Source organism: Coptis chinensis, chromosome 3 (assembly GCF_015680905.1).
Source record: "Coptis chinensis isolate HL-2020 chromosome 3, ASM1568090v1, whole genome shotgun sequence".
Classification (NCBI taxonomy): Eukaryota; Viridiplantae; Streptophyta; class Magnoliopsida; order Ranunculales; family Ranunculaceae; genus Coptis; species Coptis chinensis.
This window is the reverse complement of record NC_141458.1, coordinates 98,251,913-98,265,804: the sequence shown is the minus strand read 5'-3', so window position 1 is coordinate 98,265,804 and position 13,892 is coordinate 98,251,913. Positions and strand designations below refer to the sequence as shown.

General features: G+C 34.8%; 1 protein-coding gene across 3 annotated transcripts; it reads left to right on the top strand.

Moving 5' to 3' along the window:
* The first annotated feature begins 5,028 nt into the window (after positions 1-5,028).
* PLA2-BETA (phospholipase A2-beta) lies at positions 5,029-12,140 on the top strand. Of its 3 annotated transcripts, none has more exons than XM_086603586.1 (5): positions 5,071-5,248; positions 5,325-5,364; positions 5,431-5,550; positions 10,905-11,027; positions 11,685-12,140. In XM_086603586.1, exons 1-5 carry the CDS (start codon positions 5,153-5,155, stop codon positions 11,756-11,758), a joined length of 453 nt encoding a protein of 150 aa, XP_086459712.1. In that variant the 5' UTR covers positions 5,071-5,152; the 3' UTR covers positions 11,759-12,140. The 3 variants fall into 3 exon arrangements, with proteins under 3 accessions (XP_086459713.1, XP_086459712.1, XP_086459714.1); XM_086603588.1 differs by having other exon boundaries at positions 11,495-12,140; XM_086603587.1 differs by lacking the exon at positions 11,685-12,140 and having other exon boundaries at positions 5,029-5,248; positions 10,905-11,349.
* The last annotated feature ends 1,752 nt before the right edge of the window (positions 12,141-13,892 follow it).

Sequence of the window (13,892 nt, the reverse complement as noted above, 5' to 3'; positions counted from 1 at the left end):
GCTTTTGAAGTCTGCCTACCACCTTCTGACTTGACGTTTGAGTGTTTGACTTATACCTTCCGCGTGTTTTTCTCGTGGCTTTTACACGTGTTTTTTTCTCAATTTAATATTAAATCTTTTATCTATAAGGGCATTTCCAATGGAGAGTGGAAAAATCCACCTTCACACTCCACATAAGACGCCATTAGAATTATACACTCTAAAGAAATCTCAAATACATAAAGTATATATTTACTATTTGTGGCTATTCCAATGGTAGGTGGAGGCAAATGTGTAAAAATAGATATCAACGGACTTAAACTGTCACAGCCCATTCAAAATAATGTAAAATAACGAATTTGGTCCGTCGCAAAAGCTTAAAACAAATAGTGGTCCACTTTCAAACGTCATTCAAAGCAACGTCCGTGTTTTTAAGTTTAATATATCACTGAGCGACGGACTTAGACCATCGCAAACAGAAAAATAAAGCTTCAAACGTGTGTTGAAGTGACGTCCGAGTTTTTAAGTTAAACAGACGTTATTTTAAATGACGTCCGGGCTTTTTATTAACTAATAGCGAGAGAGAGAATTTCCTACCCTCTCTATTAACTAATACACTATTACCTACGGTATAGCACCCCCATTGGAAAGAGTTTTTTGATATTTGGGGTGTAAAATTTCCACTCTATACGGTTTACACCCCCCATTGGAGATGCCCTAAGGAAAACTCCCCCAGCAGCAATGTTATTTCCATTAACCGGATTTTTGGTTTTCCAATTTTGCCCTCGCTTAAAATTTCTATTTATAATGTTATAATCTGATTTTATTTGTAATTTATTATATTTGATAAAGATGAATATATAAATATAATTTTCAACTCTAACTAGAGTGGTCAACAATTGCGGCTGTGCTAAAATTCGATGGCCTTTTTAGTGGGCTTCGGTTGCAATTTTTTAAAAATCAATCTTGCTACATGGATTGGGCTTTTGTTGGGCTTGCTTTCGTGGCTTGATTAATTGAGCAACTCTCAATTTTACGCTCATAGAGCGTGCCCAAAATGCTAGTCAAATTTAAAGTACACAGGATTGTCATACCAACAACTTTTTCCACTACTGGATTTTCTAGAAGACACAAAAATGAATAATCACATTAAAGTTGATGTTTCATCACAAGATCGCTCACCAAAACAGTTAAACTGGAAAAAAAAAAAAAGATAATATTAGACAGACCCAACACAAAAACCAACAAAATTGAGATACTAAGATAAATTATAAAAAGATACATAATAGTGCGATCATCGCTAGAAGCCATTTTCACTACATTAAAAAGTCATCAAACATGATTAGAATAAAAAGCGGATAACAAATAATAAGCCATAATAAGCCAATCCTGAATTACAAAATATCACATTGAAATAACAACATTTTTATATTTAGATCATATCAGGTCTTGATTATAAAAAAGTTTGAGGAATAATTCTTTAAAATTATGACTACAAAATTTCTCCAAAACTAATTCATAAGAAAATCCATGGTAACAACCACAAACACAACATATTAATAATTAAAAACAACTCTGAACAATTTAACTGTCATCTAAACATGAATTAGCAGATTAAAACATTCCTCAATCAGATACATCAGCATGTAAAATGTTTAAAACAACACATTAAAATTTCACTCAATTAACCATTGTAGATCATAACATTTCATGATTATAAGATTACTTTAAAAATTATGACGAAAAAAAAATCTCATAACATAAATCATATTTAAATTCACGTTCACAATTCCCAAAAAACTGAATAACAATAACTAGCTAGAATCAAATGTATACAATTGAGAATGAATAAGTGAAAATTTAACAAATGGACCTTCAAATTTTAACACATCGGCTCTCTCTATCTCCGTTATTTTAATTATTAAATGAAAGCAATTTTTCTTGGTAATATTTGTATTGGTGTTCTTGAATATTTAATACCACCAGTTCCAATCCCCGAAACAAACCCACCAGTAATTTGTCTTGAATTTGTGTTTTGTAATATTTGCTACAAGTTCTACCATTACCGAGCCCATTTCATTAAAATCAAAAATTGAAAATCAATGAGAGTCTCACTTGCGTCATTTTTGTTCAATTTTTGGTGAGCAATTGAAGAAAACGATTTTGGGAGAATTTGGAGGAGTCAAATTTTCGTTTTTTTTTATTTGATTTGGACAACAAATTTTGGGAGAGACATTTTCGGGTTTAATTTTGGAGAGCTGAAGTGATTTGGGAGAGAAAGAAGCAAAAATTATCATTCTGCCATTTTAATTTGCTTTGTTTAATTTATAGCAAAGATATGGCATTTGATCTGGTGCAATTTGTTTTGATCCAGCGGCCGACATTTTGCTATTGGGATGCTGTCTAAAAGTTTGTTGTCTACTTAGCCGGCCCGTATATTGGGGGGAGATAGAGGCACATTCATTATGCGTGCATTATAGCCACATTTTCGACATACAAATTAACTAAGGCCTAGTTTTTTGTGGAGATGATCTCTCCACCATGAAGATCATTCTCACAGAAAATCATAATATCTGGATATATCTAACCATATAAAAACTAGTGTTCATTTTTTAACTTTTCATCTAACAGTCTAAAAGTTTTGTGAGCATGTTCTAATGTTAGACTTCTTTGAATGAGTTGAATTTTTGTGAGCACGTTCTCCATGGTGGGGAGATCATATCTACAAAAAATCATCTCTTAATTCAACTTTTAAATCCATGATTTTGCTTGGATTCATTCACAACGTGGCTATATATATATAATTCGGCGGAATAACGATATTCAATTAAAGTGGACACTGGGATTAAATAATTATATACCAAACCAAAACAAATTGCACGTGGAAAATTAAATTATACAAAAAATAAGAGCATCTCTAGGTGGTAGTAGTATACTCTTCAAATTTGAAGAAATTTTTTGGAGAATCTGGTCGCAAATTTCGACCAATTCTAGGTGGTCGCAAATATCGTCCGCAAATGCAATTGTAAACCCTACCACGCGCGCCATTGGTACTGGCGCGCACCAGTACTAATGTCGTGCGACATTACCACTGTCGCCCCCAAGTTTAAAAAAAAACTCCCGCGACATTCCCACTGTCGCACCAAATTGAAAAAGCAAAAAAAAAAAAAAAAAAAACTTGCGCGACATTAGTAGTGGCGTGGTGCTTCAAAGTCAAAAAAAAAAACTTGGGGCGACATTAGTACTGGCGCGCGACATTACTATTGTCGCTCCGCATCCGCATCCAAACCTCCAGATTTGCGAACAAGAATGCGAACATACAGGTTATGCGACCATGAATGAGGCCACCTAGAGATGAAATTCCGAGAAATTCCAAATTTTTTCTTCAAATATGAAGAATTTGACAGGTTATACTACCACCTAGAGATGCTCTAACATCACAAAATATATAATAGAAAATGAAAAAAAAATAACGGCAAAATAATAATAACAAATATTTTTAAACATATATAATACTGAATGAAACTAACGCCAAAAAACAATTAATGGGGAACCGAAAATTGGATGCAAATGCATCGAACTAACATCAAATAATATTTAACGGGAAATCGGAAACTGGATGCAAATGCAAACATTAAACTAATCTTAAAAAGTAATTAATATAAAATCGAAATATGAATACAACTGCATTAAACTAACCTCGGAAAATAATTAACGGAAAATCAAAACTTGGATGCAAATACATCAAACTAATATAAAAAAATGATTGTTGGGAAATCGAAATGGATGCAAATGCATTGAACTAACCCTCAAATATTAAATTAACGGGAAACCAAAAACTGGATGCAATTGCATTTAACTAACCTCAAAGAAAATTTAATTATAAATTGGAAACATGATGCAAATGCGTGAAACTAATCTTAAAGAATAATTAACGGGAAATCATAAACCGGATGCAACTGCACTGAACTAATCTTTAAAAAAAAAAAATGAATGAAAATGCATTGAACTAACCTAAAAAAATAATTAACGGTAAATTAGAAACTGGATGCAAATTTATTGAATTAACCTCAAACAATAATTAACAGAAAATCGGGAACTATATGTAAATACAACCTTATCAAATAATAAACGATAAATCGAGAACTGTATGCAAATGCATTAAACTAATCTCATATAATAATTAACGGGAAATCAGAAACTAGATACAAATGCATTGCTGACCTCAAAGAACAATTAACAGGTAATTGGAAATTAGATGCAAATGTATTGAACTAACTGCAAATAATAATTAAGAAAATCGAAACTAGATGCAACCGCATTGAACTACCCTAAAAAAAATAACGGGAATCGGAAATTAGATTCAACTGCATTGAACTAACCTCAAAATATAAATAATAAAAAATTATAAACTGGATGCAAATGCATTGAACTAACTTCAAAACATAGTTGGATTATATGTTGTGAGAATGTCTCGATAAGTATAGTTTTGCATTTAAAATTGTGTTTATCTGACCTTTTTCCGTATGATTAGTAATTCCTTGCTATTCAAGTAGTTTCAATATATATGAATTTCGCTTTATTAGACAATCTTACAAAACTTCAATCAAACTTCTATTATTAAACAACAAAATGAAGTTGAACAGTGAACGAGTTTAGGCTGTGAGTGGTTAGAAATCTCCATTGATCCATGAATCCACACCCACTTAGCTAAGTTGTGAGCAACCCTACTACATAATACCAACAAAATAAACTAAATTACACAGTGTTGTTGTGATTAGAGTAATGAACAAAATGGTGCACGGGTCAAAATGATGTGGAATTTATGTGGAGTGGTGGGAAGTATGTATTAACTCGTTATTAGTGAACAACCCAACTCAAATTGATGCATTGAACGAACTCTAATTGGTTTAACCCATCACTTAATTTTGTTAGTGGCCGGGTTAAGTTGTCTTCTTCACACCTGATTCTGTCCACTCCCTGGTCTAAGCCCAGTTTATAGGCCCAGATAGTATTTAATTGGCGCACGTGGAACTATCTTATTGGCTGTTCTATGTCAGCAAAAGTTGTTGAGTTAGTTAAACTGTCAAAGACTTGTACAATAGTAGTTATCTACACCCTTTGTAGGCTTGAACTCAAAATCCAAGCAGGCTGGAACGAAGAGAAAAACAAAATGCTGCGTGTTGTAACATGGACACGTGTCATTGCAGCATTAGCTTTCATCTTCCTCCTCTTTGTAACCATCACAGAATCTCACACAAATCCCCAGGTTCATCTCCAACTTCACATCTCTAGAATTTAATCTCTCTGTCCTCCTGAAGATTATAATTTTCTTTTAATCGCAGATCAATTGCAGCAAAACGTGTGTAGCACAGAATTGTAATTGTAAGTCCTTATGATCTTGTTTTTTTAAATAGCTCACGTGCGCTAAAATATTCATTAAATTTTCAGCATTTGGAATACGATATGGAAAGTTTTGTGGAGTTGGGTGGACTGGTTGTCCTGGCCAAAAACCATGTGATGAACTCGACGCTTGTTGTCAAATTCACGACGAATGTGTTGAGAAAAAAGGTATTACTTTATTTTACTCAACGTTTTACCACATTGTAAACAAATTTGTTTATGTGCTAATTTTTTTTTAGAGATTTGACAGTTCATTGATAGTAGTAGAAGTTTACGTGGTACTCTGTTAGAAGAGAGGTAAAAACTGGAATACAAAAGTTGGCTAGTGAGTTTGAATTTGAAAAGGTGAACAAAGTATATTTTTTAGCTTCTAAAGATTTATGAGATAGTACCGTTAATATGAAAACTACATACTCATATATTTTGCCTTGGGCATCAATTTGCTTAGGAAGGGCATTGGAGGTTAGTGGAACGAGTCTCTTTTTCGTTGATTTTTTTATGGGGCAATTGTTGCAATAAATGTGTATATATTTGTGATCTCAATAACTGCAAAATTAGATAAATAAAGAACTTAGAGTCTTATGGAAATCAATGAGAGAAAAACCGATCTAGAGTAGTGTTTGACACTAGACACTATGTCCTTAAGAAAATATTGCCCCGCTATGGTGCTTACGGTTCTTGCGACAATTTGTCTTCTAGGATACAACGATCTATCGTGTAGAAGAAGCATTTTAATCTACACGTTTGTGAATCAAAGTTATCCTTGTACTCTCATAGATAAAACTTGAAGAATTCAAAAATGCATTAGTGAAACGTTAGTGTCGAAATGGCGTATGCTATGGATGCATGAAGTTCTTCTCAAATGCATAGGGACGTTGGGTTTATATAGTTGTTAGTCAAGACACTCCAACAGGTGTGAAACCTATTGGAAAAGGTTTTATGTCCTTTTGAAAAGGCTTGATAACCTTTAGAAAAGGCATCATGTCTTTTAGACATTAACTTGAATGGACATCACAACCTTTCAGAGCATTGTGTCTGTTAGAGACATTCTTAAACAGACACCTATCTTGTTTGAACAGTCACACATTTATTAGATTTGTTCCTGCACAAATAGTTACATAACTACCTAGTAACTCGCAAGTAATTGGCTTATGCAAGAGCGACACATACACAGTTTTAGTTTTGCCATTCAAAAATCCAACATCAAGTACTATGATACTGTTTCTTGTACTTTCCTTCTTACGTTTCTGGGTTTTATGAGATGGGTATTAAGCTCTTAGGGTTCGCAATGTTTCGAGTAGCGTCGGAGTGGGAACACGCCTATATTAATCTTGAGTTCTGTACTTTCCCTCCTAGGTTCTTACCTTTTCAATACATATTTGATCTTATTGTTGGAGTATGCATTTGGAAATACAATCATGATATAAGTGGATCTGTATGACTGTAAGTTCCCTTGTCCCACTCCTAACCGAAAACTCACCAGATGGGCTCTCCTTCCTGTCCCTTTCTTTTTTAGAAGAGTAAGCATCTTATTATGCAAGGTGCTCATGCCATGCCTGTCTTTTTTTCCATCTGAAGAATATGGACTGGTTTCCAGTATTTTAAAACTAACTCCTTGTGTTAATCAGTGGTTCTTATGATTTTTGAACAAATTGTAGTTTAGAGTTTAGCATACCCAGTTTGTTATTTCCCTAGCCTATCTCTATTTTTCGCTAGTTCGTGATATATAAACAGAAAAAGATTAGAGGTTGTGCTAGGATGAATACTTGGAATGTGACATGTCGTTCATCTATTTTGGCTTCTGAGCTTCCTTACAGAGGAGCTTCTGAGCTTCCATAAATTTCACGACATCACTGATTTTAATCTGCATAACACCCATATCTGATTGGGAAAATATTTTGGGATGGTCTTGGGCTACACCGTATCAGGTTCGGGCTTCATCTGGCTGGGCACAATCAGATTTCAAAGGACTTCAAAATGCTTCTGGTTTGCGCTCAGATTCCAAGGACTTGACCACATCCTGGCCCTAATAAGCCCCAATGATTTGGCTGGGGATCCGGTTGGATAAATCACATATAGTTTGGGTTGCACTCTGATCATGTTTCAGGCTTTAGGCTAAATTTTCATCCCTAATGTGAGAGTCCAACTGTGGTATGGTTTCAAGACAAGTCTAACTATCCTAAAATACAAAAAAAAAAATACAGTGAAATGAGAGCAAAACATAAAGGAATACAATATCAGAATTGAACGAAAGATATTGTCACAGCCCGAATTTCTAAACAATAACAAAGTGAATATTTGAAATATAAATATCTCAAACATCACTAGTTTCACTTATTTAAAAACCCAGACTATGACGGAGGATACTACACATACAAATCCTAATAGCCATGTCATAAAAGAAACAACTTAAATTAAAATAATCCCAATAATTATCCGCCATTGCTTTATTAAGATATCATCCGTCCAAATAAAACATCAAACAAACTCTCAATATAAAATTCCTCACTACCATGTTCTCATGCCATGAAAAAAAGTAAACTACGTTATTACATTCTTCCAATAAAGAATCAGACCTAAAAGAATACTAACGGATTTTGCTCCGGCCTAATCCGATTACACACCACTCTGGTTCCATCAGCCTTCCACCTATGTTCCCAAGAACACACCCACGTTACCAAAACAAAGCAAACATGGGTCAGCAAAATGGAATTTGCTGGTATGAGTAGACTAACCACATATAAACATTCCAATATTTTTTTATCCAACTAACACTTTAACTCTATCATAACCTAATCATTCTCAAATTTGGGAAGAAAGGTAGTTCCGTCTTCTCAACCGCATAGTTTCTTCCCAAGCAAAACTTTCATTATATTAACTCATTTTAATCACTTCGTTTTAATATCTAAATACTTGAATTAATACTTACCAATATCCATTTCTTTGTATAAGGGTAGGACTGGCGTCCCTCATACAAAATATTATTAAGTCCTACCCTCCTCCGATAAAAAGAAAGTTAGAACTTGTATATATAACATACGCAGATATCCTATATGTATTCAAAGGTAAAAACCACGCCAAGATAATCAAATCAATTTCTCTTATCAATTAATCAATTACTTTTCTTATACCCCCACCCTTTAGTACCTACTCCACGATTTGCACTCCACACATTTGCCAAATCACATATTCTTTGTGTCTCTCTCCCGAATACCACAATATCATAGCCATCTCCGGGCCTTCATACACATATTTCACGACCTCTTTAACAAAACTTCGGGTCATTCATGGCACATTCAATGAACACCTTAGGTCATTCCCGCCACATTCAATGAATACCTATCATATCACTAACGGGCCATTCATGACACATTCAATGAATGCCCCGGGTCATTCCCCGCCACATTCAAGGAATACCCAATCCTACATTCCGTTACAGACACTCAAGGAATATAACTAACCCGCTAAAAGGCTTAATACCTTAGTTCCTCTTTAGAGCAGTCTAAACCATCTGGTCATTCATGGCACATTCAATGAATACCTGGGTCATTCATGGCACATTCAATGAATACCCTTATATAACGCTAACGGGCCATTTATGACACATTTAATAAATGCACACCTAACATATGACATCATCAGTCATAAAACTCAATTCCAAAACTTGAGGCGTGAAGAGTTCTAAAAGGATGCGATAAGTTTTGTTTACGCATTATTGAAATTTATTGCATATATTTTTTTTCAGAGAACGAAGGAATATCTTGATTCAAGTATTTTTGGTTTACGCGTTATTAATTTTATGGATGTATAAGTGTCATAACGTTGTGTATCATAAAAGATTGAAAAATCACAAAGCAGTAAATACACGTACACAAGTATATTTAGAAAGGTCCTAGCCTAAGTCAAACATGCTAATTGTCCTAGACTTATCCTAATAGGCCGAATCATAATTTTAGGAAAAAGTCAAATTTTCGGGTCAACTGGTCAAAGTCAACCCTGGTCAAAGTCAAAGTCAACTCTGGTCAACTGTCAAAGTCAACCATGGTCAAACTCTTCTAACCCCAAAAGCCCAAAGCCTAAAGCCCATAGTCTAACTTAAGCCAAAAATAAAAATCCAAAAGTAAAAGATATTAAAAAGATATTAGCCCATACGATTTGGGCCCAAGCCCAAAGTCGTTTTTTTTGCTACTGTTCATCTCCTTCCTCTCAAATTTCCACCAACGCCTCCACCACCGATGCAGCCACCACCGGCCATCGATGACTAAAACAAACCCAGCGGTTTTCATCCCCACAAAAACCCCTACACACCTATCCTAACAATTCATGATTTCGCGTTTATCGCAAAAATCGTGATCCCACGCCATTAACAAACCTTTGGAGCTTCGACAGCTCCTCTCCAGCACCCAATCCACCGCAACACATCCACCACAACCCAACAACACTCTCCCAACAAAAACTCAAACAACAACACCAATCCAAACAAGAAAAACGCAGGACGATTTGGTGCGGTTTTTCATATCGCCATCCGAGCTTCCTCGGGCCCACACCTCGCGACCCCAACAACCCAAAACCCAACAATTAACGTCACCACACAATTAAACACAACCCATCATTCAAACACAACCAACAATATATATGGGACGGTTTGGTTTCTGATGGCGACGCCATTAGCCACCGGTGTCCAGACTTCAACAGCTAAATGCTAGAAGTCGCCCTAGTTTATTCATCGTGCGGTGGTTCAAAATGGTATCTAACCATTAAGAGAGTTGACAATATCGCAATTAGAGAAAACGGCATTACTGATATGCTTAATCGAAACCAATAAAAGAAATATAACATATTATGACTACTCACCGTTTTAAAACCGAACAGCCCGAACAGCTCTCCGAAAGCGAAACCCCGAAAGCCCGACGTCTACTGTCACGCGAAAAGATAATCTTCCTCGTTCAAAACTTTTTCAATAAAACTCTCCCTTTTTTTTTTTATAAACCCTCGCTGTGTTTTTCCCTCAGAAACTCTCGTGAGAAAACTCTATTTTTTTCTAGTTTTTAAAACCTCCCCGAAAACAAGGGTTTTAGACTTATCTACTTACTTACGGGCTTTTATCCAAAACTACTGGATATCTTATCTCTGTTATTTATTTACATTATTATTATTATTATTATTAATATTAAAATTATTATAGGAAAAACAATTAAAAGACGGGGTGTTATAGATATACCATAAACTTGATAGATCTGTCGTGTGTTTATAAGCTAGTGGATGCTATTCTAAAAATGGTATTGCTTCTTGGTAGAAATACTGTAATTTGAGTTGGTGTGTGTGTTAAATCCTAGTGGTCATAAAATTAATGTTTTTACAATGAACTGAGTAGTGTCCATCAGATCAATATAATTAGCAATGGTTAGTTTGCATGGTGACATAGTTGGATCTCTTTCAATGCAAATGGTTTGTGTAATAACACTGTGTAAACATCTCCCTTCTTCAGCTCGATTGAGGTTCTTAACTTGTGATTTTTTTAGGAATGATGAGTGTCAAGTGCCATGAGAAGTTCAAGAGCTGCATAAAGAAAGTACAAAAGTCTGGGAAGACCGGCTTCTCCATGGATTGCCCTTATGATACTGCTGTGCCTACAATGATGAATGGTATGGATATGGCTATTTTACTGAGTCAGATGGGTAGTCAGAAGCTCGACCTCTGATTTTGTATTTTAAGTCCTTCAGCGAGAGTGGATTTCATGCCAATTGGGAAGCAATTTATACTCAATCTAGGTCTTCTTTTATGATAATTATTTGATGAAGGACTGGAACTTGCATGTACAGAATTGTACAAACAAATCATCAATGGTCTGCCTTTATTTTGCTATTTGATCTTTAATTTAAAGTTTGTGTTCGGCTGGTGAGGGCAAAATGTATATTGGTCGTTTCTTGAGTAATATTACCAGAAAAAAATACAAATTGATTATAATGCTTTTTGTTAAAATTTTAAATACAGCTCATATTCATAAAGTGCGATCCAAAAAATCTAGCAAATATAGAAACAAAAAGATAGCTATTCCTGAACACAACTTATACTGAGAACTCTCACTGACATCTGGCTTGCTCCCTAATAGAGAAAGAATTCTCAGAAGGAGTGAGATGGAGGCATGCAATTGCTACAAGGGCTTAGCTACTACCAGAATGCAGAATGAGAACTCTCTCCCTTCTGAAAACTACTTTAATCCAAACTTTTTTGAGTTTGATTCTTTGTTCCCTGTTATTCCTAATGAGTGTATTAATATAAGATATGATGCTGCCTTTCAGGGTATGTCAGGGGAAGCAGCTGCTGGTACTATAGCTTGGGATTCAGAAGGAAAAGTAGTAGGGGCAGGTACTAGGAGTTTCCGAGCAAAGTCTGCAGAGGAAGCAGAGATGGTGGCTGGTGAGGTGGCACTAGGACTTGCGTTGCTTCATGGGTGGACTGCTTTGTATATAGAAGGGGACTGCTTAGAGGTCACTAAGGCTCTTAATGGTCAGACATGTTCTTGGAAGTCTGAGAGTTTGAGAGACTATGTAGTAAAGTTAAGCTCTAATTTTGCTTTCTGTAAGTTTAAGTAGATTTCTAGGAGGTTTAATGGAGAGGCACATTTGCTTGCACAATGGGCTTTCCATAAGCAGCAAATGGACCAGCTTCCTCTGTGTATCTTGCAAGACAAGTTAATCCCTGTTCTGGTTTGATGGATTAGTAATATATATGGTATTAAAAAAAAAAAAAAAAAACTCTCATTAACTAAGTAACTGAAATTTTTATCAACAATTTGTTTCTTTAGTAACTAGTACTCTCTAGTAATACCAAGCGCAAAGATTGTATGGAATTCTGTATTGTTTTTTTTTTTTCTATGAACACGTAATTCTATGAACACGTAAACCAACATTTTTATTTTGTTATAATATGTTAAGAAAAACAATGTGTGTAGCTGTTGACATGTAATATAATAACATAATTCACAGCCATATGAGACCTGGACGGTGTGAGGGCAAATAATTTTTCGACCCAGCATTATTTTTCTTTATATTCCTATGCCTTCCCCTTCTTAAAAAACAACTGAAAGTGTCACATTTTACTGGTGGTTTATGGCAGTCATATGTCTCTCTCTTAGGATGCAAATTTAATATCTCGATATTATAATGCTTCAATTTCTCTAGGTAGATAGTTTTAGAAAGTGAGAATGATAGAAATTTCAAAGAGAAAACCAAGTTACCCATGGCTGCATAAGTTATTAATGGGATGAACTAATGACCGTCAAATTGTCTTTCATTAACGGCCTGCAGATTATATATATGGAACAAAAACACGAGAATAATTCTTGTAAAGTTCTTCACCACCAACTAGTTTTCCTTCTTTACAGTACTCTCTATAAAATATATAGTTTTGTACGACAGCTAGTAACGATTGAACAAATATTTGTTGGACGCAAATCACAAAAGAGCGTCAACAAGGGCTTAGGGTCGAGCAACCAGCATGCAATGATGGAACTAGATCATCATACCAAAGTTTCTTTCGTTTCAAAATTCCTAAACTCATGTAAAATAAATGAAAATTTGTGGATGTTGCATGGAAGACTTGCGAATGTTTGAAATTCGTAGATGCCCACTAACAAAATCGGTAAAATATGTGGGTGATGATACTTAGAGGTTTGGGGGTGGATCAAATAATTATTGGTCTCATTTAAATTGGGTCCTGTTAAATACACGCCCCGGTTCCTAAGAGGGCACTCTCCGACCCGGAACCAGTTCTGGTTAAAAGAAAATACATCCGGTTCAATAGAAAATTAGAGGGGCACGCTCCTTGTAACTGGGTGACTTCTTTCCTCGGTTACCAACAGTCGTAACTCATCTATAGCAACGCGAAAAAAAAAAAAAAAAAAAAAAAAAAAAAAAAGTCGTAACTCTCGCAAACAGATCTGTATCTCTCCTTCCACATTTCAAGTGAGTTTTACTTTATACTTGAATGTTGTTTCCTTGTGAGATTTTTCGTTGTTTGAATTTAATCATTACAAAAATTCAATTGCTAGTCATTGGATACAATGGTAGAGTTGTTGTCTTACTATGTTGTACCAAAATCATAGATATAGCGTATATGATTTTTGAAATGAAATTTAACTTATTGAATTGTTAAAAAAATGTGTTTTTTGTAGATCTGATGTTGATTCTATGTTTTGATTCGTATTTAGACAAGTGGGTATTGGAAATTTTCTATTGAATTTGAAGTTTTAAGTGTATGGTTAGTTTAGAATCACGTTAGAATACTTTAATTTAGCATGTTGAAGACAATTGAATCAGTGTAGTTGAAACTTTAAGTTGCTGGTGTTGATTTGTTAATGAAAAAGACTTATTTTTTAGTTCTGAATATTATTGAAAGTTTTGTTGTCATTTGCGTTGTGTTGATGAGTGATGATCACTATTATTTAAAGTAGAAGTATATATTACATTTTGGTTGTTTGGATTATGCTTGTGTAAAGACGTAATAAA

Coding starts and splice junctions, on each gene's coding strand:
- PLA2-BETA (XM_086603587.1), top strand. CDS start 5,033: ATGTCAGCAAAAGTTGTTGAGTTAGTTAAACTGTCAAAGACTTGTACA. Junction 5,249..5,324: donor AATCTCACACAAATCCCCAG/GTTCATCTCCAA, acceptor TTTTAATCGCAG/ATCAATTGCAGCAAAACGTG. Junction 5,551..10,904: donor CGAATGTGTTGAGAAAAAAG/GTATTACTTTAT, acceptor TGATTTTTTTAG/GAATGATGAGTGTCAAGTGC.